Genomic DNA, 24,794 nt, shown 5'->3' with positions numbered 1-24,794 from the left:
ATCATCTTTTTCCCTGCTAAAAATCCCCCTGAAGTGAGTGGGAAGGAGAGCTGCCACATCCTGTGCCAGGGCTGAGGCGTGCACAGGCGATGGGGTTGCTTTTTCTGGTTTATGATGGGATTTCTAAGGTCAGGAAACTGGATTTGTCTTTCCGTAATTCCCAAGTGAGAATGGGAAACCTGTGCTAAAGTTATCTCCATCCCTAAGTGATGCTTCCCAGCACAGCGGGGTGCTATCGCCCTGCCGAGGCTCGGTGATCCCATGGATGGAGGGGTGAGAAATGGGCTGGGCAAAAGGCTGGCGATGCTTTTCCCATCGGAATCGGCGGCAGAGGAGCTGGGGTTTGAGGATGCAAACTCGTGTGGGAAGTGTCTGCTTCCCGTGGAACACCGCGTCTCCTGCGGAAAAACAACCACCAACCCCAGCCAAATGCGGAGTGTTTGTGTGTTAGCTCCGGAAATCCTCCTCCGAGCGGGGGGAATGGGACATTCCCCATCCTCATTCCGTGCTCCTGGGGGCCACGCTTCACCCTGCTCGTACCCAAGGTCTCTGCTCGCAGCCTTGATGCTCCTTGGTGAAGGCAACGTCAATGGGCTTGTGGGTGAAGGGTGGCCAAGTGGGGTGGTAGCTTGTGAAGCTGAGCTTTGAGAGGCACCTACCACTGCTGGGGAAACCAATGCCTCATCTCCTGTGCATTCATAGGGGGTTTAATACATTAATATTGAATATCATGGTTGCCCTGTTCAGACACTTGGCCATTGCACCCAGCTTGATTGAACATCACTTTGCCTCCCCTAAAGACCCCTTATTTGGTGTGATGGAAGCTGCGGTTACATCTGGTTGCTCAGCATCCTCAGGCAGAGGGATAAGATGGCTCAGGTACCCTGGAAATCCTTTAGGTTCAGAGGCACAAACCTTCCCTGGGCGTGGGGAAGTGCCTTTGCCTCAGCCTTGAGCTGGAGCAGAGCGGCCGCTTGGTCTGTCCTGCTGGTGGGGATGTGCGATGCAGCTTGGTGATGCTGAGGATGCTCGGTCCTTGCTAAAGACCCCTCTGAGCATCGGGTAACACCGAGGGCGTCCCATGCAACCTCTGGGTAGCACCACAATGATGCGACGGGGGCAAAACACCAAACGCAGCCATTAAAGCACGTTGGCATCTTCCTGACCACCCCAAGCCCTTTCCCAGGCCAAGGAGGAAGTGGGAACAGAGGCCCACATCAGTGGGGGACCGGCGTCCTCCTGGTCCTGCCTTGATATTGCTTTGCTCAACCAAAAATAAATTGGAAAAGAAAATTGGACATTGCATCAATTTGGGGCGAGTTTATAAATCCTGCAGCTAAGCAATCCCAGTGGAAAATGATAGATCACGGCCCCTGCCATGATGTATAGTCACATTACCCGGAACGGCGCGTTACATGATGCTGTTTTATTACCGTGGTTGGTGGCAGACAGCAAAACGGATTACACCGGGGATCAAATCGATGGGAACTTTATTTGCTGGCCCTTTAAAAACACATTTCTGCCCTTTATAGAAACATACGGGAGATGCGATGGAGAGGAGTTGTCTGCTTGTTAAAAAGCAATTTACCTGCCGCCACGCGCTCGAGCGTGGTCAGGGCGCTACCTTTTACCTGCTCCTCCAGCCCTGCCTTTATCACGGGGTTTGACAACTTCCTCAGAGGCTCCTCGGGGCTGGGAGGGAGGGACAGGGCTCGTCCTCTGGACCGGGGGCAGGTGTCTTGGGAATCCAGTGCTTTTCGCAAGGCTACAACCCCAAACTGGAACCTAAATGGTATTTGTGAGACCCCTCTCCTGTGCCAACCAGGCTGACATTGGAGCATCTGTGAGCTCGAGCTGCTTCCTGCAGCTGTACGGACCCTCCTGTCTGCTCTGTGAAGAATTGTGCGTGTTTTCTTAGTGTCCTAAACCTGCCCATAGCAGAATGGGCTGGAAAAGCCCCCAGCCCTGCAAACTGTGGGATGATGCCCTCATGGGTTGTATCAGGCTTATCACAGCAGCAGCTCTATGTCCTCTTTGCGCCTAAACCTGTAACCAGCACCCCGGGGGTGCTGCTCTGGGCCTGGAGGGCCATGGCAATGCCCTGCTATGGCACTGGGGATCCCAGCCCTGCCTCTCCAGGAGTCCACAGCAAATTCCATTGCTGCTCATGTCCCAGCCTTTGCTCCTCTGTGAACGCTTGGTGGCTGCGTTGGGGACAGTCCTGATTTATAAGGGTTTGTGCTCTAGGATCTGGGGCCCATTATTCGGGAAATGACTTGGATGAGGGAGCCCATTAGCCTCACACAAAGGGAGGAGAAGGTCTGCTTCATCTCCTAATTGGGATGTGCTCTACTTGTGTCAGGCAGTGCTTTGCAGCCGGCTGCAAGAGGGGCTTTGGAGCAGCGCTCAGGTTAAAGTCTGCTCTCATTAGGGATGGCTTCAAGCAGGAGATTCCTGACAGTCTGTGTATCCTTGTTGGCTCCTGGATCCGTCTGGGGTTGAGGAGCCACCAGCTTGTTTTCCTCTCAGCCCTGTCTGGGCTACTTAGAAACAATGGTCCAGCATTCCTTCCCCATGCTGTCAGCCAGATATTATGGGGATTAGCCCAAGCCCCTGGTGATGAACCCCTCCCTGTTGCCCTGCTGGAGCTGATGCTGGTTTGGGTTCCCATGTCTCTGTTCCATAGCAGCAGCCCGGACTTCAGCGGCTCCCTGGCGCCTGGGCTCAGCCTGGCCTTGAGCAGAGGGGCTGGTGTGAGGCCTCTGAGCTACCAAAAATGCCTCTTTGAGGGCTTAAGTTGTGGGGTGGTGAAGCAAAGCAGTGTGTGCGCTGCAGGCTCAGCCCTGTCCTCTGCTGACCCGCTCCCAGGCAGGACGAGAGTGCCTCTGCTCTGGTGCGGGTCTGAGCTGGATTGGGATGGGATCCCCCTTGTGTACCTCAGAGCCAAGCGCTGCTTTGCTTTCCATGCCTTTTGGGGTGCGGGAGAGCATCCTTGGGGCTGGGAAGTGTGGGGTGTTACTCCAGGAGGGACAGCTGGTGCCGCGCACCATGAGAGCCCCTTTCCTTGAGCAGCCCTGGCAGATCTGTCGCTTCACATCTGCTTCATTACCTACATGTTTGCTGGACATTTAACCACCCTGGACAAACGAGGCTCCCCTTCAGGCAGAAGGATGGGCTTGGGAGCTGCCAAGAACCTCCAGGTCATCAAGCCTGCTCTCCTTACTGCTTATGTATTGGCATCCACCCGGGTGTGGGACAGACACTTGTGCCTGTTTCAGCAGGGAGCTGTTTGAAGCAGCTGATGGTTTTACTTTGATCCCTGTACACACTATACAGTAATCAAAGTTTAAGCTGCTTTGGATGAAATAATTGCTTAACAATCATATAAGACAAAGTGATTCAACAAATGACAATTAGGACTTGTGATATACAGAACAGATGCATTCAGTGTACCATATTATAATGTGCTAATACAAGATTGACAGCACAATAATAGGAGAGAACAGCCACTCAGCCTATAATTCCAAACCAAATGTGAGGCTGTCCACAGAGCTCAAATCCTAACAGGCTGTAAAATTAGAGGTAAGAAGGCACAAGTTTCACAAAGGCTCATTAGCAGGTTGGCTGTGAATTTCCAAGGGGGGGATATTTCCTGCTGGAGAATTACTTGTAGGCTGCGATGCGAGGAGGAGGTGGGGGGGAACTGCGCTCTCCACATGTTGGGAAGTGAAGTAACCTGCATCTGCCAGGTCTCCAACAGGCTGTGGCTGGTGCTGTTCCGTTAATAGCTGGGTTTGGAAGCAGAGAACACTCGGAGTGCTGCGGCAGCATCCCCATCCCGGGGTGCCAGGGGACGGGACGCATCAGATAGCGTTACTGTACAGCACGGATACGTGAACCAGACAGTGGTGTTAAGGACCAAATGAAATTAAGACTGATATGAGCACAGAGCTCTAACGGGCGCTCCCCATGGGAATTGGGCACTTCCCAAGCCCTAAATGATACTGATAGGTGACAGGGCCACCCTTTAGCCCTGTCCGTGGCAATTAAGGCAGCTGGCTTGTGCTTGCTCTTCTCTTTGGGTAAATCAAGAGCCGGGGACGTGTGCAGGAGCGGAGGCTGTCAATCTGCTGCCCTGCGTGAGCGGGGAGCGCGCTGGCACGTGGGGCGGCAGGAGCAGGGCTTCATCCTGCCTGCCCCCTGCCACGGGCTGGCTGCAGCAGGGGATGCGCGGCTCGCTGCTTGTAGAGCTGCTTTGGAGCCAGAAGAGATCAAAGGAGCTAATGTTTTCAGCTTTGGTGACAAACCAGGCTTCAGCTCGTCTTGTGCTTTACACACACGGCACGCTTTATCCCACTAACATGTAATTTTATCATATTTTATTATTAAATAAACATGCCAGGGAAATATACTTCTTGTGCGTGGGGGAGGATGAAAAGGTTTGGTAATTAAAACTTCTATCCATCATCGTTGAACTCCACGAGATAATTGTGTTGCTGCTGCAGATGTAGACTTGGTATTGAATCACCCGCTTTCTGTGCTCACATCGGAGCCGCCGCTCGTGGCTGTGTGGAGTTGGGATGTGCCGTGGGATCCCGGTGGGAATGGCCTGGGAGCGTGTGGTTGTGCACTGGCCAAGAAGAGGAATTTGGCTTCTTGTGTTGGTGATGCTGGTTTATCAGATGAGCAAGTCCCTGCCATCACAGGGCACCTTTAGAACCCCTTTGGTTTGAGCCTGGCAATCAGTGGTAGTGATTCAGGTGGCTCTATCATGAAGAAATAGGGATTTTAAGGAATCCTTTTAATTGCAAAGCAAACTGCATTGCAGAAAGAGGAAGCTGTTGAAAAAGAACCTAAATCTGTTTTTCTGCACCCTAATTTTGGGACGCTCCATGTGCCATTGTGGGCGTTGGGCACTTAAGAGCTTTAGCTGGGGTGACACTAGAGAAAAGGCTCTAAAGCTCCTCTCTTCCCTCATTTGAGCTTCCCATTTCATTGTTGAGGAGACCCTTAGGAAGTGCTGCCCCCACAAACCCACATGCCAAAGCCCATCTGGGCTTTCAAAGTCAGGTTCCACACTGTGGTCGATGGCAGATCAATGAGCCCCGAGGGGAGGTGTCACACTTACTGCATCTCCTGCCGTCCCCAGGACCTGCCTTGGCCCTTTCAAAAGGCATTAGCTATGGTTTGGGTGTGCAGGAGGGTTTATAGCAGGAGGCAGCTCCCCTGGGTGCTCCTGGCACTTGTGCATTGAAAATGGATCTGTGGGGTCTGAAAGCAGGTTTGAATTTGGGGTGAGCTGGGCACAGCTTCCCCTGCATCCTCCCTGGCTTCTCTGTGTGCTTCTGATGCTGGTTCCATAGTGGGTTGGTACCCAGAAGGGAAAACATCCCTCTTGCCTCCCTGCTGTTGCTGCACTTTGTGAACCCACTTGGACAAGGATGCTGCAATTCCATCATATTCCTGATCCACAGCTCCAGCCTCAGACCTTGTTGGGACTCGAAAGGCTCCAGGATGGGACCTGGCAGTAGGTTGGGTGCATTAGGGGGTCTCTGCTCCATCACCCCTTGCTCTCTGCAGAGGGGCCTGAGTGCAGCCGGGCTCTTGTGGTTCCCACTGGGATGTGATGAGCTGCTGAGGATGTGGATTTAAAACCCGGGAAGTGGTGGGCACTGCTGGCTTTGGTGCGGGAGGGCAAGGAGAGCCAGGAGGGAAGCGTTGTATGGGGATTTACCCATAAAGCACCCGCTGACCCTGCTGGAGCCCTCCCAGGGGAACATCCGAGCATCTCCTGTCCCTTCTCTAGGAGGGCTTGAGCCAGTTCTGAGCTCAGTTTTGGCAGCAGAGGTTATTGCTGCCCTTCCCATCAAGGTGCAGCCCTCACTGGGTCCCTTTCCGGCAGGGAAAGCCGCTCTGTCCTGCTCTCCCACTCCGCCTGTGCTTCCCGAGCATCACCTCCTGCTCAGGGCGGCATCCCAAGGCGCTCAGCGTCACCGCCGGGCTCAGAGCATCCATAGGAGTCATTCCCGGGAGCCTTCCCTCCCCTGCAGCCTCTTCCCCGGTGCCTCCCCGCCAGCACAGGAGCCTTTTCCATGGATGAGTAATTCTTCCTAATTTGGGGGCTCCTTCCTGCGCGGTAACAACCCCGAGCTCTCCTGCCTCTTCCCAGCTGCCAATCTGCGGCAGAAATGTCCCCCCTTTTCCCGGCGGAGGGGAGGAGATGAGGAATCTCTGTTATACAAGCCGGGGCTGGGGCGACTATTTTGGATCCCTCCTTCCTGCCTCCAAATTGCAGCTTCGAATGTGACAAGTTACAAAACACTTGAGTCATTTCTCTCTCGCTGCCTTTTTTCTCATCACATCCCCCCCCCCCCATCGCCACCACCACAAGGGTTTGGGTTGTTTTATAGGGAAAAAGGATAATCTCTCTGTCCCCCCCCTCCCCAAGCCCGGGTGGCTGCGTGCAGCCCCCACGCAGGGTAACTCTGCTCGCTGTTTATGTAAGCTGCTCATGTTCTGCTGAGCTGCAGCGAGAGCTGTTGTCAATTCAGAGGAAAACCCACGTCTGCCCACGTAGGATCTCCCGAGCAGGGTTGTGTAACGGGGAATCAGGCAGCCCCTCGGTGCTGGGGGGGGCTGGAAGAGCCTTTTTGGGGGATATCTTGGATATCCGGAGGTAAAAGAGTGGGCAAAGTCCGCGGTGCTGGGAAAATCCATCTGCTGTGATGGGCTGCGGGGAGAGGAGGCGGCGCGGTGCGTGCCGCTGCCTCTCTGCAGGGGATGGGGATGCTCCAGAGGTCGGCACTCGCACCCACAGCCTCGGCATCAGGCAACTTCCAGCATCTCCTTTCCATGGGGTCTTGGGGGGAAAGGGACTTTGCTGGCAGATAAGACTCAGTGCTGGACTTGAGGAGGGGATGTGCAGTGCCTCCATCCTTCGTGGAGCGGGTGGCCTGACCCTGCGGCTCCCGGGGGGGTGATCAAAGCCTCTCTTTGCCACTGTCGCCAGTGGGTTTGCACCATCAGCCTTAGTATCTGAGGCAGGGGGTTATATCCATCACTCCAAGAAGGCTCCGCATCCCCCTGCATTATCATCTCAATGCTGCTTTCTATACATATGGAAGAAGAAGAATTAAAGCTGGTGCCTTGCTTTGCTCCCAGCCCCTGAGAACCACACTTTCCCTTATCAGATTGGTGTTCTTTACGTCTTTACCCATATTTATTCATGCAGAACAGAGTCCCCGTGCCACGGGGCTGCCGGGTGCACTGCTATACATAAGAATGCGCCTTCATTTCCATCCCCACTACTTCCCCACAATGGAACGAGTGGGTTATTTTTGTTCCTCCTGTATCTGTGTTTGATTCCAAGGTGGAGGAAGGAGAGGAGTTAAAAAACCACCCTCTAAATTCACCTTTTCTGCTCCTATCAAACCCCCCCCCCCTCCTGAATCTTTCTAAGCCGCAGAAACGAGGCACAGCATTGAGCTGCTCCGGAGGGGGGAGACGGGCCCGGGGATGAGGGGGAGGAATGCGTTTTGGGGCAAGGAGTAAGTTTATAACTATTTTTCTCTTAACCGGCGCAGTTAGCTGCGCTGCGAGCCATTCATCTTCTGCTTTAATAACTCATTCGCCTCGCGCGGAGATGGGGTGTTATAGTCCTGGATATTGCTTTTCTTGGCATCGAGCATCAAAGCAGAATCCACGTTTTTCTCATCAAATACATTTTCATTGTAATTGAAATAATTTTCTGCTTTCTCCCTGTATGTGGGGTACCGGAGCTCTCCTTCCCCCCAGTCCCTCTTTCTGGCCTGACGTGTTGATTTCTCATCCCAAGTGATGGTTTCAGTACTGGCAATCCCAACTCCTTCCTTTTCCCCCTTTTCCCTGTTGTGTGATGGTTGAAGTGCTGCTGTTTCCCTTGGGCTGCCTGTCAGCAAATAATCAATCAGATATTCTATGCTATACAGGATTAGTTTGCATCCAGGGGGGCTCCCTTGCTGTGGGGAGTGATGCATAGTGGGGGTACCACAAGGCCCCAGCCAGTTCAAGGGCTTTTTGTGGCCCTTTCACCCTCGGTTGGCACTGCATGAGCAGCAGCTCATCCCCCGGGAGCAAACCCTTCCCTGTGCAGCAGCTTGTGCCCGGGCTCCCTTCTCCCCCTGGGGCGCAATGAGCTTGCAGGGAGGTCCATGGCTGGCAGGTCCCGGGGCAATGGATGCGCTTGTGGCCATGGAGGGTTTCCTGGGGGCAGAGGGAGCTCTCTGCTCGCGGCTCCGCTGCTTCCCGTGCTCCTTGCCGGGGCTGAGATCCGTACACAGAACTTCTCCCTTTCATGTTCCCCTGCCTGTCTCTTAAGCGATCATTTGATCTCGGCATCTCCACGAGGCGGTTCGCAGCCTGATCAGCACTCATGGGAGGGGAGGATTAAGCAGGGGATCAAAGCGGCTGCGTCGCGTGCTGTGGCTCGGGGCTCAAAGCAGGGGTGGCCGCGGGGGTGATGGATACCAGGGTGGCATCAGGGGACACAGGGCACGCTCGGGACAACAGCAGCACGCTTCCGCCTCATATCCTTGCACCAGGCCTGGGGTGGGTGCACTGATGGGCTTGTAGCTGTCTCCGGAGGTTTTCCCACGTTTAAGAATGCTCAGGCTGCCGTGCTTCCCTTCCCGCACGGAGCCCATGTAGGTGTGACAGGAATTCCCTCATTAAACAAATATTGGGAGAGTGGGAGGCAGCAGCGGTGCTGAGCCCCACTGCGATGCTGCAGCCCCCAAAGTGCTGCCCCCCCCCAGCATGAATCAGGGGCTGGGGGCACAACATCTGCAAAAGCAGAGCTTGTCTGTACCAATCCTCTTGTCATCCCTGCCCCACGGCATGGGTACAGATGCTCTCTGGGGGTGATGAGGCAGGGTGGGAGCGAGGGGCAGGCACCACGGGTCCGGATTTGGGTGCTGCTCAGGGCTTTGCAGCTCCGTGGCTGCTGGGTTTCATCCCATCCCTCCAGGAGCCGCTGCTCCCGGGAGAGCTCCCTCCATGGATTTGCCAGATTTCTTCCAGCTGGAGTGGAAAGCCTGGGAATTTGGGTGGGAATGCGGCCGCAAGGAGAAGCAGGGCTCTTGGCATCCGGGAAGCAGATGGGTTTGGCTGGGGTCGCTGCCTGCTCCTGGCCACCTCTGGGCTTGCTGGAGTGATGCTAGAGCCTCTCCTGGACCATCCACGGGATGAGCCAGCCCGGGCTCGGCTGCCAGCAGAGGGGAGACCAGAGCCCTGCCAACCTGGCACCTTTCCCTATTGGAAAGGGAAGGGAGGCTTGGAAAACAGTGCTTTGGGAACCTTCTCTTGCTGGAATGTCACCACAGGTGCCACTTGCTGCCTGCGTGCTGAGCTCAGGGAGATGCTCCTAGAGAGCATCGCGTGCGAAGTCACTCCATACCCTGCAGTGACCGTGGCCTTCACACACTTGGTTTTCCCAGCAAAGAGCCTGTAATTGGGAGAGGAATGCCTGAAGGTGGGTAAGGGAGGGAGATTCCTATGGCACCCCTGCCCAAGCCATGCAACCCTCCAATGGATGCCATTATCCCAGGAAATACCTTTATCAAAGCTCAGCCTTGAGTCTTTCCATTACCTGGGTAATTTTCATTATCAGGGTATAAATTGCACAGGCACTTAAGGGCTGTTCCCAGCACAGGCCTGAGGCCACAAGGAAGGGCTTGTGGCCGGGGTGGTGGGCAAATGTTTTTTCCTCCCTCGTGCCCATCTCCTTTGCACACACACTGGTATGTAGAAACGTGCAATTAAGATGCCACCACAAACACACACACACAAAACCCCTGTGGCAGCCTCCAAACAGTGAATTAAATGAGGATGAAAGGCAAACGCTAGCTCTGGCAAAACCCTAGGAAAGGAGCCATCAGCTCTCCGCATCGTCCTGGGATTTCAAGCCACGCCAATGGAATTTGGCCGCTTCATTTCATTCCCTGTCAATCAGCGTCGCTGCTGCTGATGCTTCCTCCTCTTTTTATATCCCCCATCTCTTTTGGCGGTGCCCAGAGCTCAGTTGTATCCCAGCCAGGCAGCCCTCATCACCAAGCGATTAAATCATCGTACAGGGAAGGGAAAAAACCCAGGAGAGACGTCTCTTCTCAGACATAATAGTAAAAAGGGGGTGGCGGGGGGATGCCGGCTCCGGCTCTATTTCTGCTCTGATGTGTCCTGGCGCTGCCGGCGCGTTCCATGCTGCGCGATGCCGAGTTGGTGTTCACCCGCTGTGCGTGGCACAGGGGCTCCTGCGCTGTGCTGGGCTCCTGCAGCATCCCAAAGCTTGCAGCCCCGTGGACTGGCTCAGTTTTGGTGCTGGACCCTGCCCTGCTGCAGCTTTGCCAGGCTTCTGCTTGGAGCAGCTGGGATTTGTGAATGTGGAACACTGTGTCTGGTACCTGAGCATCCCGGCCTCTGAGCATCCTGGCTTCCAATCATCCTAACCTCTGAGCATCCTCAGCATCTTGGCCTCAGCATCCTGGCCTCCAAGCATCCCTGCTTCTGAGCATCCCTGCCTCCAATCATCCCAGCCCCTGAGCACCCCTGCCCCATGCCTTTCACGAGTGCAGCACTCTAAAATCTAGTGCTTTAATAACGGAGCCCTCGGGCTATAAAGGGACCATGGAGAGAGAGGGGGGAATAATTGTGCCATTGAGGGTGATGGGTTCAGAGCGTTTCCTGCCCTGGATTTGGCCGTTCACAGAAGGAAACTGAGCCATGAGGGTAGGGCTGCCTTAATGAAAACGTGCCTAACGGCCTGTGCCTGGGGACCACGCACCGGTGCCTGCTCCTGGACCCCCTTTTTCATAGAGATGCTTGCAGCACCGTCATGGGCCCAGGTCTGGACTAAGCCTTGGCAAGGGCCATGCTGCTGCATCGGTCCTGGGCTGTTGGAGGTCCCCAACAGGTTGCTTTTATTAATTGCAATGGGTTTGCATCTAAATGCAGTGTTCCAGGAAATCCTGCCCTGCTCATGACATCCCTGGGGCTGCTCCCGCTGCCTCTGGAGTAGCCCTGGTGGCAAAGCTGGGCTCAGATCCCAGCTTTTCCCACATGGAAAACAAGAAAGCTCAGGGTGTGAATGCAAACCCCTCCATCCCGGGGGCCTGCTCCCGAGCGGATGCACAGCCACAGTTAGGGGTGATGGGTTTGGGGGGGCCGTTTGCCTGGGAAGGAGCATTCAGCCCCAGTTGTGTGGCTCTTGAGTGGCCGCCGAGCAGGGCAGCCAAGGGCTGGGCCAGCCACTTGCTTTTTCATTTCAGAAATGTCACTGAGTCACCAATGACTCATAATTATAATGGGAGACATTTCCAACCCGGAGCATGACTCCGAGACGTCTTCCAGGGATATTAGAGCTGTTTGTAAAAGCCAGGCCTTGCCCCGGCGCTCTCCCCCGCTCCACGGTTGTTTTGTGTCCCCCCCCTTCTCCTTGCCAAGGTGACAGCCGGGATGCGGCCGCCCCGCCGGGCTGAGGATGCTCGGATGCTCATCCGTGTCCAGGGGGAGCAGGGGGACGCATTAGCGCTCCCCATCAGGTGGCAGGTGTCTATTAAAGTGACTCCCATCACCGCTGCGTCTGGCCTGCCCTTGACTCAGGGCTGTCCCAGCAGACAGCTCCGTGTCCGTGCTGTAACCTCTGTGGCTCCAGGGGTATCAGCAGGCAGAGGGACCGTGGTGCAGCACGGGGTGGGGGTTACTTCTGTGTCTGAGCATCATCTGCGTTATCCCTCACTCTTCCATTGCTTCCTCCTCTTCCCAGCCAGGGAAATTGTGCTTCCCATTCCAGGTGTGATGGGATAGATCCGGTTGGGTCCCTGGGGCATCTTTGAGTGCCAGACGATGGGTGATGCTCCCCATCAGAGCTGCTTTGGCACTTGCCTCTTCCCACGGCTCACCTTAGCAGACAGCCCAGCACTGTGCCTCCAGCCCCAATTCATTAAGCAGGATGGGTATGAATTCAATCAGGGAAGGGTTGGATCCAGTCGGACCAGTTCCGAGCTCCCAGGGTGACTGGTGTGGGTCGGTGCCAGCATCCTCCCTGGTGCGATGCAGGGAGCCGTGTGCTTCCCTCCTTGCTGGAAATACTTTCTCACCAAATAGCATTAAATATTCCTGAGCTGTGAACATCTTGGACTGATTTTATTTTCCATAAATAAACTTGTTGGGAGATATTTGGAGATGGGCCTAAGCTGCAGAGCTTGGACTGGCTCCCAAATCTTGCTGCTGTTTGGGCTCGAGGGGCTGGTTCAGGATTGTTTCGAGCTTTATTTCGGCTTTAAGGGCTTGGGATGAAATTGCTGCCCTCAAACAGGGCTCTCTCAGTGCTTCCCAAAGCTCCTGAGCCCCCCAAACGCTGCTGATGGGTGGAGAGGGGCTCCCAGGTACCCCCTCACTGATGTTTCCTACAGGCTATAGGGTTATATCTATATGCGTTGCTATAGGGGCTGGGGTTTCAGAAGCCAAGAGGCACTTTAACAGGTACCAAGACCCCGTTGCTTGGTCTGGGATCCTCATGCTCGATGTTTTAAGCAGCTGCCTGCACCAGCAGTGTGCATTTTTGGGGTGCAAACCCTTCCTTGCCCAACCACTGCTGGTTGGTGATGTCTCTGGTCCGTCTCCTTGCTGGAAGTGGAGTTATTTTCCAGCTTGGGCAAAGGAAAAGGGGTTAAAAACAGAAAAATCAGTCCTGTCTATGGCTTTTTCAATGGGGAAGTGAAGAGGAGAGCAGTGAGGATGTGTCTGCAAACCTGCTCCGTGCACGGCGCGTCCCGGGAAGGCCAAATCCATGGGGCTTGGAAGCACAGGGTGAATCCTCTTCCCTTCCCGGAGGGGCCGAGCGCTTTCTGCTTGTCTCACATGTGCCTGATTCATGATGACAAGGACAGGGCTGCTCTTTTGGTGCGCTCCTCGTGCTCCCTCAGCATTCCCTTCTCATCCAGCTCCCAGGTCTGTGCGGGGCACGGGAAGAGGAGTCAGATCTGACCCCAAACCCTCTCACATCCTCACTCGTTTGCCTTGGCTGCCTTTGGGAACCAGCCCATTTGTAAGAGGCTCCAAGGAAGCTGCCACGGCCACAGCTTCATCCTGACAGCTCCCATGGGGAAGGTGCAGGGGCTGCCGGCGCTCCCGGTGCCGTTCCCGGCTATTCCCTAGGCAGGATTTGGCCTTTGCTGTGTCAGCTCCTACAGCTCCATGCAGGGCAATGGGTTTTCACCTGGGATGCGGGCTCCTGAATTTGCTGGTGGTTTGCATGGACGCAGAGTGAAGGGATGTTGCTGATCTTCCATCGGTGCCGTGGGCTCAGCGACAGCATCCCTGTGTGGGGCACATCCAAGGCCTTGGGATTGCTTTGTGATTTGGCTCCATGGCTCAGTTCTGGGCCAATTCTGGACAATTCCGCTCCCTCCCTCCCCAAATTTAGACATTTTATGATGAAATCCCGTAGCAGAGTCCCCTTCCCAAGGAATGTTCCTCCTGGGGGGATCAGAGGCCTCATCCACGAGCGGTTTTGTGTTCAGGGCAAGGATCCCTTGCTGCTTTGTGCAAGGGCAGTGGCTGATCCAGAGGGATCTTGCTCTATCCTGGGAGCTCTTCCAGCCTATTCTAATGCAAATACGCATTAGCTGATAATCTGAATGTTGAGTGGATTATTTCACCCCCAGATGAGCTGCTGTAAGGCAATTTTTCTCTGCTTTTAATGTATAGAACCAAAAAACGCCCTCTGCCACAAAGAAACCCACCTTGGAATTGCGTGTTATCGCCAGGAATCTGTGCAGGAAGCACAGTTCCTCGTACACCCTCAAGCGACTGAAGAAATACGACCCAGTGACATCCTCTAACAGCTTTATCACATATGCACCATAATTGCATCAGCAAACATTTGTATTGCAATTAAAGCACGGAGCCAATAAACCATGAGAAATCAATTAAAAGAGGATCCTGGCTGTGGGAGCAGCATCCCATCCTCCTGCCTGTCCGGATGTGCAACAGGACCCAACCATCCTGCTGCATCCTACCCCAACCCAAAAGTCCACAGCGGGGCTTGGCCCCGCCATGGTGGTGGTGGGCAGGGTGTTGATTTTTCTCTCTCCTTCCCAAATTCCTGAATGCTGGAACATCGCTGCCCGGTGGCATCACATCGTCACTGCCCAGGGCTGCAGATAGGCAGGGGAGGGTGCTCTGGGTGTTGGTGGGATGGGGAACAGAGGCAGCACCCTTGCACCCGCATCATGGTGGGATTCAGGCTTGGTTTTGGACCAGCAAGGAATAGGTGGGATGCTTAAAGCTGCCGGGCTGCCCTCTTGCCATGCCACAAATGGGGATGTGCGGGAATTGTGCTTCATTTAAGGGAGGGTTCAGCCTTTTGGGCTGATCCTGCTGTGGGAATTGAGCCTCGTGAGCTGAGGCTTTGCTTAGCGCTGCTGCTGTGGGATTCTCCATCAAGCATCTTCCCCAAGGCCCTCTTTCACCCCAGGACGGGTTATAACCCCAGGTAACAGGGGTTTGGCTGCAAGATGCCAACCCCACCGAGCCCTGCTCCGTCCAGCACACAAAGGGCACTTTACCCATGCAGATGCTTTTCCTTCTGTGTCCTACGTGCTTCAGAAAGGAGCGGATGAAGGCACCAAAACAAACCCTTCCCCGGCACGTGCGGCTGCTTCCCCCGGGAGAGATGGAAAGAGAGACTGAACCGCATGTGACAGATGTTAATCGCATCATTTAATGCACTCCTGGAAGGCACTTGGATACGGGAACCCGTACGGAGGAGAATAGACTATTGTCTCCCGGTGCCGCCGGCGCCCGTGGAGGGATCGATAACCCCTTGATACAACTCACCTGGGGCTTTATACAAAGGTGTAAATCACAGCTCCGATGCTGGGGAGGTTTCTAAGAGATGCACAATGAATACGGCAATTTCAAGACACATGAATTCAAAAGGAAGCCATAAAAATCAGGTCTGTTTTGTCCACAAAGTGCCCTTTGCTCTGGGGAGGATACAGGAATGGGGAAAATAGGGATGGAGGGATCCCGCCTGATTCACACCCGAGCATCCCTGCCCCAAACCCCTTCTGCACAGCCTGAAATAATGAAACCCCATCAATTGGTTGTTATAGGTTAGAGGAGGGCTGTTGGCAGCAGGGAATTGTGTTCCTGAGGCAGAAGCAGCATCCCATGGGCCAGCTCCCTGATTGAATTCCCCCTTGGTGACCCGGAGATGTAATTGCAGCGAAGGGGAGCTGGGGCCGATCGCACCTGCAGTGGAAATCAGCATCTCCATCCATCAGCCAACCTGGGAAGAAATTGAGGCAAGATGACTAAAGGTCCATAAAAGTAGCAAACTTATTGACTAATAGATTTCTTAGTCATGAAGTCCCCGTGCTCCATATGTACCGAAATCAAAGCAATTACGGATTTAAATGAAGCTGGAATCTGTGGTGCAGAAAATGCTTGTTTTAGCATAAGATTGGCCAGAGGTGAATGACCTGTAAAGCCCCTGGTAATGAAAGCTCTTCACAGCTTGCAGTGTTTCACTGGATGGTAATTGCTGCAGTCTGTGATACAGATCTGGCTGTGTTAATGATGCACTGTTCCTTTTCATAGGACTCATTTAAGCTTCCCATTTTCCCGGGATTTCAAAGCAACAAGGCAGCGTGGAAATTAACACATTACCCTGGACTTGTCGCACTTGGGGTATTGAAAATGTTATTTAAAGCTTTGGACGGGTATCGATTAACAAAGTGATGGGGGCCTTGGGAGAGGGTGGCTGGTGCGTGCTGCAGAGAGGTGCTCCTCGCCCCTGGGTGGGCCGCATCGATGGGATTTGTGTTGTATTTAACGTGACAAGATGGCTGGATTCGAACGAAACATACATTAGCATCAAAAACAAGAGAGAAACTTTGGATGGGAATACAAATCCCATTGACTTCCAAGTGCAAGCCACATCCAAGGGAGACAGTTGGCTTCTCCTCTGAGTTTATTATTAAATATTTGACTAGGGAGGGAAGTTCTGAGCTGAGCATCCTTTCCCTCCTGTTCCTGGCAAGAGCGGTTTGCGTCGCAGGCAGGGTTAGTGCTTGGTCGCTCTGCCAAAGCGGTTTCTGGGTGCAGATCAACAGGTGGTGATGGTGCATCAGGGCCGGGAAAGGAAAGGCCCTGGCTGCACTTTTGGATGCTTGGAACTCGGGAGCAAGCGAATTCAAGCTGCCAGGGGTGACTTGTGTAGATGGATGCGGTGGGTGTGCTGGCGACGGGCAGAGCAGCTCCCGCCACTCCTGAAACGCTTTGATTTCATCCTAAAGAGGGAGCAGGGCTCTTCATCCCTCCCCATCGCTGCGCTTGAGGCGCTGTCCCGCTTCCCAAGGGACTCCAGGATTAATTTCCTTTGGTGACCCTGGGGGCCGCTGCAGCCTGACCCTGCTGTGGGAGGGGAAGCGAGGTCGGAGCGAAGGAGCAGAGGGGACCAGCAGCGGGTGATAAGGAGCTCGGGGCACTGAGGAGTTTGGACAATGCGGAAATGGCATTTCCAGTGAACTCAATCACGGCGCCGGCTCCGGCTGAGGCCGAGCTCCGAGATTCAATTACCGGCCCCACCGGCGCGGTCCCCGGGGAGCAGCGTGTCACCGGCCCACGCTGCGGCCCCCTGCACCCCTGCATGGCCCCGGGGGTGGCCGTGGGTCCCTGCGGCCGGCCGGTGAGCAGGGTCGTGGCTGGCAGCGAGGAGGGGTGAAGGGCTTCAGGAATGCTAAATGGGGATGCTGCGGAGCGCCGGGCGCTCGTAGGAATAAGAGCTTATTCTGCTGTTGTTCCTATAGGGTGTCAAGCCAGGGATTTGCTGTTTAGAGTTAGGGAAACAGAGGTAGTGGTGGGATCTGGTGGCCGTGGAGGGGTGTTGGACCTGCTCAGCATCATCCTGTGTCTCCCTCTCTGCATAGGGATGAGCATCATTCCTAAGAGGAGCACAGAGCAGGGCATGGGGCAGAGCCTGGCAGTTCCCCACATCAGCCGGGCCCATGTCTGCATCCTGGTGAAGGGAGAGATGGGAGAGGGGATGGCGAGGAGCTCAGGAGGCACTGCTCATACCCAGTGAGCCCCATTTCATCCTTACAAAGCCCATGGGAGCATCTGCTGTGACAATGGCCACCTTGCTAAAGAGGGGAATTGTCAGGTCCCTCGGCATTCCCACAGTCAGGGTCTGTCCTGGTCCTCAAAGCCTCCCACCTCCTTCCCCTTTCTCTGTGGCTGGTGTGGTGGTGGGATTTTGGAATCCTCCTGAGTCGTGGCAGGAAGGTGAGATCGGAGCAGTGGGATAATGCAGTTCTGCTGAAGCTGCCTGTGAAACCCTTCTTTATAGAGGAAAATCAAATCCAGAAAACAGGACAACTCATCATTTCATTTGCCAGGGTTTCAGTGTCCTCACAGGATTCTCATAGTATTAATTATTAGTTAATCTGTGCTTTGGCAACTCAATGGTGCTGAGCTCTGGTTTAACACAGAGACAGCAATGCTCAGTCTGCTGTTGCATTGCCGTCCATCCTGCCCTTCCTCTTGGGTATCCATCTATCTCCCTGTCCCATCTGCCCTTCCTCCCGGGTACCCGTCCCGTCCCATTCAAAGCATCCTGACATCTCCTTGTTGTCCTCCTCCTCCTCCTTTATTCTGTTTTCTTTTCAATCTCTGGCTGCTAGACCCTAAAGCTCAATCTGTTGCATGTGTCTCTGGGTGCTATTTGTCTGTATGGGTGGGAACAGCTGAGTAAAGGGCTGCCAGGATCATCAGCTTGGACTTACAAAGCAGAGGAGCTGGTCCCTCCTGGCTGATCCTGGATACAGGAGCATCCCTGCATCCCATCCCAGTGCAAGCATCTCTCCATCCCTGTGCGAGCATCCCTCTATCCCCGTGTGTGCATCCCTCTATCCCTGTGTGCGCATCTCTCCATCCCTGTGTGCATCCCTCCATCCCTGTGCGCATCCCTCCATCCCTGTGTGCGCATCCCTCCATCCCCCTTCATCCCTGCCAGCTGCAGCCCCACTTCCCCAGATAATGAGAGTGAGTTTAAAAAACTTAAAGCCTCTTCCTGCACGCTGGTGACTGACACAAATGGAGTTCATATTTAATCATCTGTTAACTCGTTGTCTATTATAGCTCTTTAATAGCACCATAGATATTCTTAATGAAGCATGATTTAAGGTATTTACAGCTCTAGGACCGACAGACATCACTCACTGTGTGCAGGTAATGAGGCGTAAAACAGCTCTGGAAGCCATAAAAATGGGAGAGAGAGAGTGAGGAGGGAGCAGCAGCGAGGAGTTGGGAGCGGAATTGTGCCGGGTTTGTTTTAAAATGTTTAGGCATTTAAAGTCATTTCAGCTTTCCCGAGGTGTCTGGGAGCGCAGGGTTCAGCAATTCCCAGTGCTGGTAACCCCTGCTGTGCCGGGAATGGGCTCAGCCTTTGTGCTCCCAGCCGGGACAGTGGCCACGGCCGCTCCTCCCCTTGCATGGATGGGAGGAAGTGGTACAAACCCCTTCGAGGGTCCCCAAGGGCCGTGTGGGTGCATGAGCTCTTCCAGACGTGATGCCCCAAAGCAAAACCTGGCGGTTTTGGGGTGCATTTACCCTCGGTGCTGCTGGTTGCTTTGCCCACTCAGTGGGGGACCGATGACCCCTTTCCTTTGCCCGTTTCCAAACGCCACCCTGTCCATCCTGTTGGGCGTTTACTTGGGAATTTTCTCCCCTTCCCTCCCCCCCCCCAAATAATAAAATGGAAAAAATCCCACCCAAAACCCCAGCCAAGATTTGAAAATAATTTGTGACGGAGGTGCCATCCTGCATCAAAATATTGTGTAGGAAATGTCAAATGTCACCAATCCATGTGTCCCCCCGTGTGACAGTAATTGCCTTGGAAGGCTGAGCTCTGCCACCGCGGCCGCTCGCCGCCGCCTCCTCCTCCTCACTTCCCTCGAGTCCATCCCTGTTCCCTGCGTGCGGAGCAGCGCTGCCGGCCCCGCATCCCCAGCCCAGGGACAAGCACAGCACTCATTAGCTTGTCCCTGAAACTGTGTGTCCAAATGGCAATAAATAGCTCCTGGGATGGGGGGAAGGGGATGAAGCAACAGCTTGGAAGGGATTTGTGGCATTCATTCCCTTTTTGCTGGTTTCTCTTTTGTTTTCTGAGTTTATCTGGCTGGAAGATGGGCAGCGGTGGGGCTGGAATGTGCCACCCCAGTCCCCTGGTGTGCGGTGCTCGTTTGCAGGTGATGATGATGATGATGGTGATCATGATGGTGATGATGTAGATGGACCTCAATTTTGGGAAAGCCAGGGTGTGATCCGCAGTGGGGTCTCTGAGCAAGGAACCTGTTGCTGTTCTCCCTCCCCAAAAGTGACGCAGAACCTCTTGCAAACCTCTGTTTGCAGCATCATGGACCCCTGGGAAAGGTTTATCCCGCTTCCCCACTGGACTGCATGAAGTGTGTGACGCACCCGTTGCAGTTCTGTTGCGAGGTGCCGGTTTATTCTGCTACGGGAGAAAACAAACTTGTCCTTTCATAGCAAACAAACCATTCTCCAAAGCATTCCAAGTCCTTCGTCTGGGAGCAGCCACATGCTTGCTTTAACGACCCGGGATTAATCCCTTCTCATTAGAACATTAGCCTGCACAAATATTTGGCCGGCTTCGCTGCGGCGAGCCCCGGGGGAGAGCCGAGGGATGGGGAGAGCTGCAGAGTGCTGGGAAGTCAATGAAGTTCCCTTTGGCGGTACAGGGATGGGGATGGAGCTGGGTCGAGCCTTCGGGAAGTGCTGCTTGTCCCCTTGGGCAAGTCCTGCGGAGCAGGGTTGATAGTGCTGACCTGTTTGTTTGCGAGGGGACAGGAGTGAAAGCGGCGAGGAGCTGGTTTAAAACAGGCAGGTGAAACCCTGCCGTGCTCAGCAGCAGCCTCCCAACGGCACAGGAACGGACTCGGCTGCAAACAGTTCTCTGCCTGCTGTTAGCCACCGAGGAAGGAGCTAGAAGCTCTCCTTGGCGAAGCGTCAGCAGCAGAATTGCAAACGATGCGCCCGTTATAGAAACTTTTGAGTACTGGGGACACGCCAAGAAAAGAGCCCAGATTGACTCTGAGCTCTCAGCTGGTGCTCGCAGCGCTTCCACCTCGCAGCAGGAGCAGCGCTGCCTTGACTCTCGCACTGGAGGGGTGCAGGCTGGACACTTGAGCCATCACCCGGGAGAGCCAGGAGGATGCTTCCCAGGATGCTGGGCCCATCCAGGAGCTCCTGCCCCACTCCAGCAGGCTGCTTTGGGTGTGTTTAGATGCGTTGCCACATCCCATCTCTGCACCAAAGGGCCTGGCCAACCTTGGTCCGTATCTTCTCGTGCCATCAGTCACCCTGATTGCAGTGAGATGCTATGGCCTAGCGCAATGAAGAGCTTCGGGCCCAGGGGAGGCAGAGGGACTTCAGGCTCTGATACCATCTTGATCTGTCGATGCTGTGGTTTGCTTCTACAGCAGCTCCTACCTTATAGATTCATGGAATGGTTTGGGTTGGAAGGGACCTTAAGGCTCCTCCAGCTCCAACCCCTGCCATGGGCAGGGACCCCTTCCACTGGAGCAGCTTGCTCCAAGCCCCTGTGTCCAACCTGGCCTTGAGCACTGCCAGGGATGGGGCAGCCACAGCTTCTTCTCTTGGCACGTTCTTCAGGAGCTGTAAAGGATGTGGATGGCATTAGGTCAACTGGAAACCTCGCTTATTCCATTGGTGAGGGGATGCTGTTGCCGTGAGCAATGTAACAGCCCTTGCTCCAGGCAGGAGAAGCAAGGAGCAGTTAGAACAGGGATGGACAAGCTGGGGAGGATCCAATGGACTTCCCAAAACCAACCAAACCCATTTCTATCCTGTGCTGGGGCCTTGCTGGGGCTTTGCCAGTTTTCCTTAGTTTGGGGACTGAATTCCTAAGGCGAGTGGGACCGGCAAAGCTGGGCACCATCCGGCTTCCCTTCACCACCAGGAGAAAGTGCATTTCACACAGAGCTCCTCCATGCCCTGCAGCAGGCATGCCAACGGGATGGGGCTTTGCCCCGGCTCCATCCACAGCCAAGTGCGGGCATTCCCGGTAGGATGCAGCCCCACGGCTGCCCCGGCGCTGCCGAAAACGCTGGGGCTGTGCATGTGTGCTGCTTCCATGTGTGCTGGTTTCCAAGGAAACCACTTGCTCTACATGTGTGTCGCTTAACACCCTATTTGCTTTCATTTGGATAAGTCTTTAATTCCTGTGCAGCCCCGGCTCGGAGGGATCTGTGGAGCTGTGTGTGCATCCTCAGCGCACAAATCCCTCTCCTGCCTGCCTGCCTCCTGCAAAGTCCCTGCCTGCTCGGAGCTAGCTTCCTAAACCTGTGCCTAATTGGAATAGCTGCTTCTTCCTGCAGGAATAATGGGATCTATCGCGGCTGCTTCCCTCTAGAAACAATTAGCAGGGAAAACACGACGCGCTGTCATCTGCCACCGGCTCTGCCGCCTTGGCTCCGTTTCTGGTGTTGAAGCAGGGCAGGATGCCTGAGCCCAGCGATGTGGGGTGCAAAGCTGGGGGGGGAGCAATGGATCCAGCTGCAGCACTGACCCCGTGGGGAAGGCAGCAGCTCGTGGGGATGGTTAAAGGTTGGTTGTGAAAGGCCCGGTGAGAGGAATGGCTGGGAGAGCAGGGAATGGGGACCCTTGGAAGGGGGGACCCATGGAAGGGTGACCTATGTGTGAGCCCAGTGGTGACCCCGTCGGTGTGACACTGGTGGGATGCACTGAGTGGAAAGGGTGACGAGTTGTTGGGGGTGCTTTGCTACCCCTCATTTTCAGCTGTCTTCACCCAAAATGGCTTTTCCTTCCCTCTCCCCCTGCAGTGTAAGATGCTGCCTGTATTTTCTGCTCTAAACCCGCTTTCCTCCTTCCCAAAGCTCCCTGGGGCTGCTTCATGCCTGTAAAGCTGAGCAGCTCCCGTGTCACTCCAGGCTGGCTCCTGTTGGAGCCCTGACAGCAGCTAATGCTGTTAGCCTGTGTCGAGGAGGGATTTCAGCATTAAAATACCCCCAGCACTCCGGCTGCTCCATTGCTTGCAAGGCAAAACCAGCCCAAACCCACCCAACCTGCATCTGGGACGTGGGTCTGAGGGTTTGCCTGGGTTTGGGGGTGATTTGGGGCTGATGGGGGAGATCGGTGCAGCTCTGCTGCTCCATGGGATGCGACAGCACCTAAGCACCGGGGGATTAACTCGGGTCGTGGAGGGCTTTGCTATCTTTAGGTGGAAGGGGAAGGATTGTGGCTCTTAGGGTGGCCTGCAGGTGATGAGAGAGGAAAATCCCTTGGTCCTAGCCCGGCGTGGGGGCACTGACCCCAGCTCCCATCCCTGTGGGGGTCTGGCCTCGCCAGCACCTTTCTAGGCCACAATCTGTCCCGCATTGTGAGCCTGCTGTTAACTTCCCTTGCACTCTATTCTCGTGTTTGCTGTTATTTTTTAACACTTCTTTCCCCCCCCCTTTTTTTTTCCCTTTTTCCCCTCTTTTTCGTGCATGAAAGCACTACCCTCTCCCCAGAGCCTGCCTGGAGCGAAGGCATGGTCTGTACAACTGCAATTATTTCCAAGAACAGATGGAGTGAGGAGCAGAAAGTCTGTTAATAGTAATAGAAATGCTACATGTTAACCTGGACAGCACACGATGACAGTCCCATGACTACACGTTCTGTTCCCACCAGCTGGGCTCCCGAGCAGAGACGAGAGCTTCAGAAGCGCCGCGCTCGGCTCCGCACCCTCCCCAAAGTTAGAGCTCAAATTCCTTCACACTTCCAGCGCGGGGATTTGGGGTTGGTTTGGGCTGCTTCCCCCCCTCCCTTCCTCCTCCTCCTCCTTCCCATTAAGCGCCGGCAAGGAATAATGATGGGTTTTATCCGGGATGCTCGCAGGGATGCAGCTGGGAGGAGCGCGGGGAGGGAGGGGGCAGCTCTGCTCCGAGGTCCTCATGCAGTGGCATCCTCACAACCCCTTTTCCATGAGCGCATCTGTGCGCATCACCCCCCTGAAGTGGCAATCATGGAATGGTTTGGGATGGAAGGGACCTTAAAGCTCCAACCCCTGCCACGGCCAGGGGCACCTTCCACTAGAGCAGGGTGTTCCAAGCCCCATCCAGCCTGCCTTTGAGCGCTGGAAGGGATGAAGTGCTGATCCAGGCGGGAATCGGTGCAGCAGGGCAGCAGCTCCCTGCTGGCTGTGCTCCCAGGCAGGGCGCTAGCGTGAGGTTGGGATTTTCTCGGTGGCTGCTGCGAACCCTTTGCTAAATGGGTTGAAATCCTGGTTTTCTGGTTAAACCGGTGCGTGGCGCGGAGGTGGGGGCTGCAGGAGGGGCTGCGCCATGCCCGGCACCGCCGGGCTGCACAGAGAAGGGGCTACAGGGGGTGTGGAGCTCATTGAGCCCCATTTGCTCAACCAGGGCTTGGGAAACGAGGCAATGGGGTTGTCTCAGCCCCTTTCACCAGTCTCGCTGTGAAAATCCCTGCCTGGTGTCACAAGGGACAGGGGGGTTTAGGCACAGAGCCCCGGCTAATTTCAGTGGGAATTGCACGGCTAAATCCTCCAGCCCTTTATGAAACCTCAGCCTCGGGCCGGCTGGAGCGGTGCATGGCACCGCTGGCGAGCTGACAGATGCACCTGGAGGTTTTATTAGGATATAGAGCCCTTAATCTGGGTGCTTGCAGGATAAGCTGGTGCCTGGGGTCCTGCCAAATCCTTTGAGATCAGCAGGTTTTCTATCCACAGCCTCCAGAGGTCACTTCAAACCCAGCTCCATCCTCAAGGGACTGAAATATCCACCTTGTCTCATAGCACTGGTGGCACCTTTGGGGGCTGGACACCCTCAGTGGGGACCTGGCGTGGGCTTTGGGGTCTTAACCAGCATCATCTGGGTGTCCCACTCCCTTTGCCCAGTTGCCATTGCCCAGAGAGGTACCTGGGTGCATGATGAGGCAGTGGCTTTGCTTTCTTGCAGCCCCCCTGGAGCATCTTCTGACTAGGTTGGGGTTTGTTAGGTAGAGCTTAACTCCTTGCAACCAACCCCATGGGGACTGGGGTGTCCAGGCTGTCCCCAGCCACCATCCCAGGGCTGGAGCTGCATTTGAACCCTAAAAATACCCCATTCCCCTCTCCAGGGATCACAGCCCTCGGCAGAAATCCCCTGTGCTGTGGTGCATCACTGCCCTGCGCCTCTGTAGGATGCGGTTAGAGGATGGATGGCAGGGGATGAAGTCCTCTTTGGTGCCTTTTATTTGGAGGTAGCAGAAACCTGCCCTGGTCTTCCTCTGTTTGAAGAGGTTTTGATCATCTTGAATGGGTTTGTGAGCCTTGTGTTTGTTCCCCTGGTGCACGTTCATCGCTCGCCTTCTGACCGTAGCCTCATGGAGTGGTTTACGTTGGAAGGGGCCTTGCTCCCAGGGTGCGTGCTCCCAGTACCACATCCCATGCTCACAGCTCTCTCCTCTCTTGCAGAGCAAGAAGTACGTGCTGATGCTGGTGGACCCCGACGTTCCCAGCCGAGCCAACCCCAGGAGCCGCTTCTGGAGGCACTGGTTGGTCACCGACATCCCAGTGAGTGCCCCCCGCCGGGTCCATGTGTTGGGGTCCCAGCAGCTCGGGGCATTCCCAAGCTCTGGGGTGCGTTGTGTGCGGTTGGTTTCCCATGGGATGCGTGCTCTGTCGGCACGGAGGCATCTTGGTGAGATCCCAA

The 24,794-nt window shown here is 55.0% G+C and overlaps 1 protein-coding gene across 3 annotated transcripts in view; it reads left to right on the top strand.

Moving 5' to 3' along the window:
- PEBP4 (phosphatidylethanolamine binding protein 4) overlaps positions 1-24,794 on the top strand; it is a 70,337-nt gene that overhangs the window by 10,057 nt on the left and 35,486 nt on the right. For all 3 annotated transcript variants that reach the window (XM_061472394.1, XM_061472393.1, XM_061472395.1), the window contains exon 5: positions 24,557-24,655. In XM_061472394.1, coding sequence (XP_061328378.1) covers positions 24,557-24,655 — 99 coding nt within the window. The remainder of the gene's footprint in view (positions 1-24,556; positions 24,656-24,794) is intronic.

Source organism: Pezoporus flaviventris, unplaced genomic scaffold, assembly GCF_033815535.1.
Source record: "Pezoporus flaviventris isolate CSIRO_AGI_PZ_B2104156 unplaced genomic scaffold, CSIRO_AGI_Pfla_v1 ptg000071l, whole genome shotgun sequence".
NCBI classification, from domain to species: domain Eukaryota; kingdom Metazoa; phylum Chordata; class Aves; order Psittaciformes; family Psittacidae; genus Pezoporus; species Pezoporus flaviventris.
The sequence above is the reverse complement of the archived record's forward strand: the minus strand, read 5'-3'. Positions and strand labels throughout refer to the sequence as shown.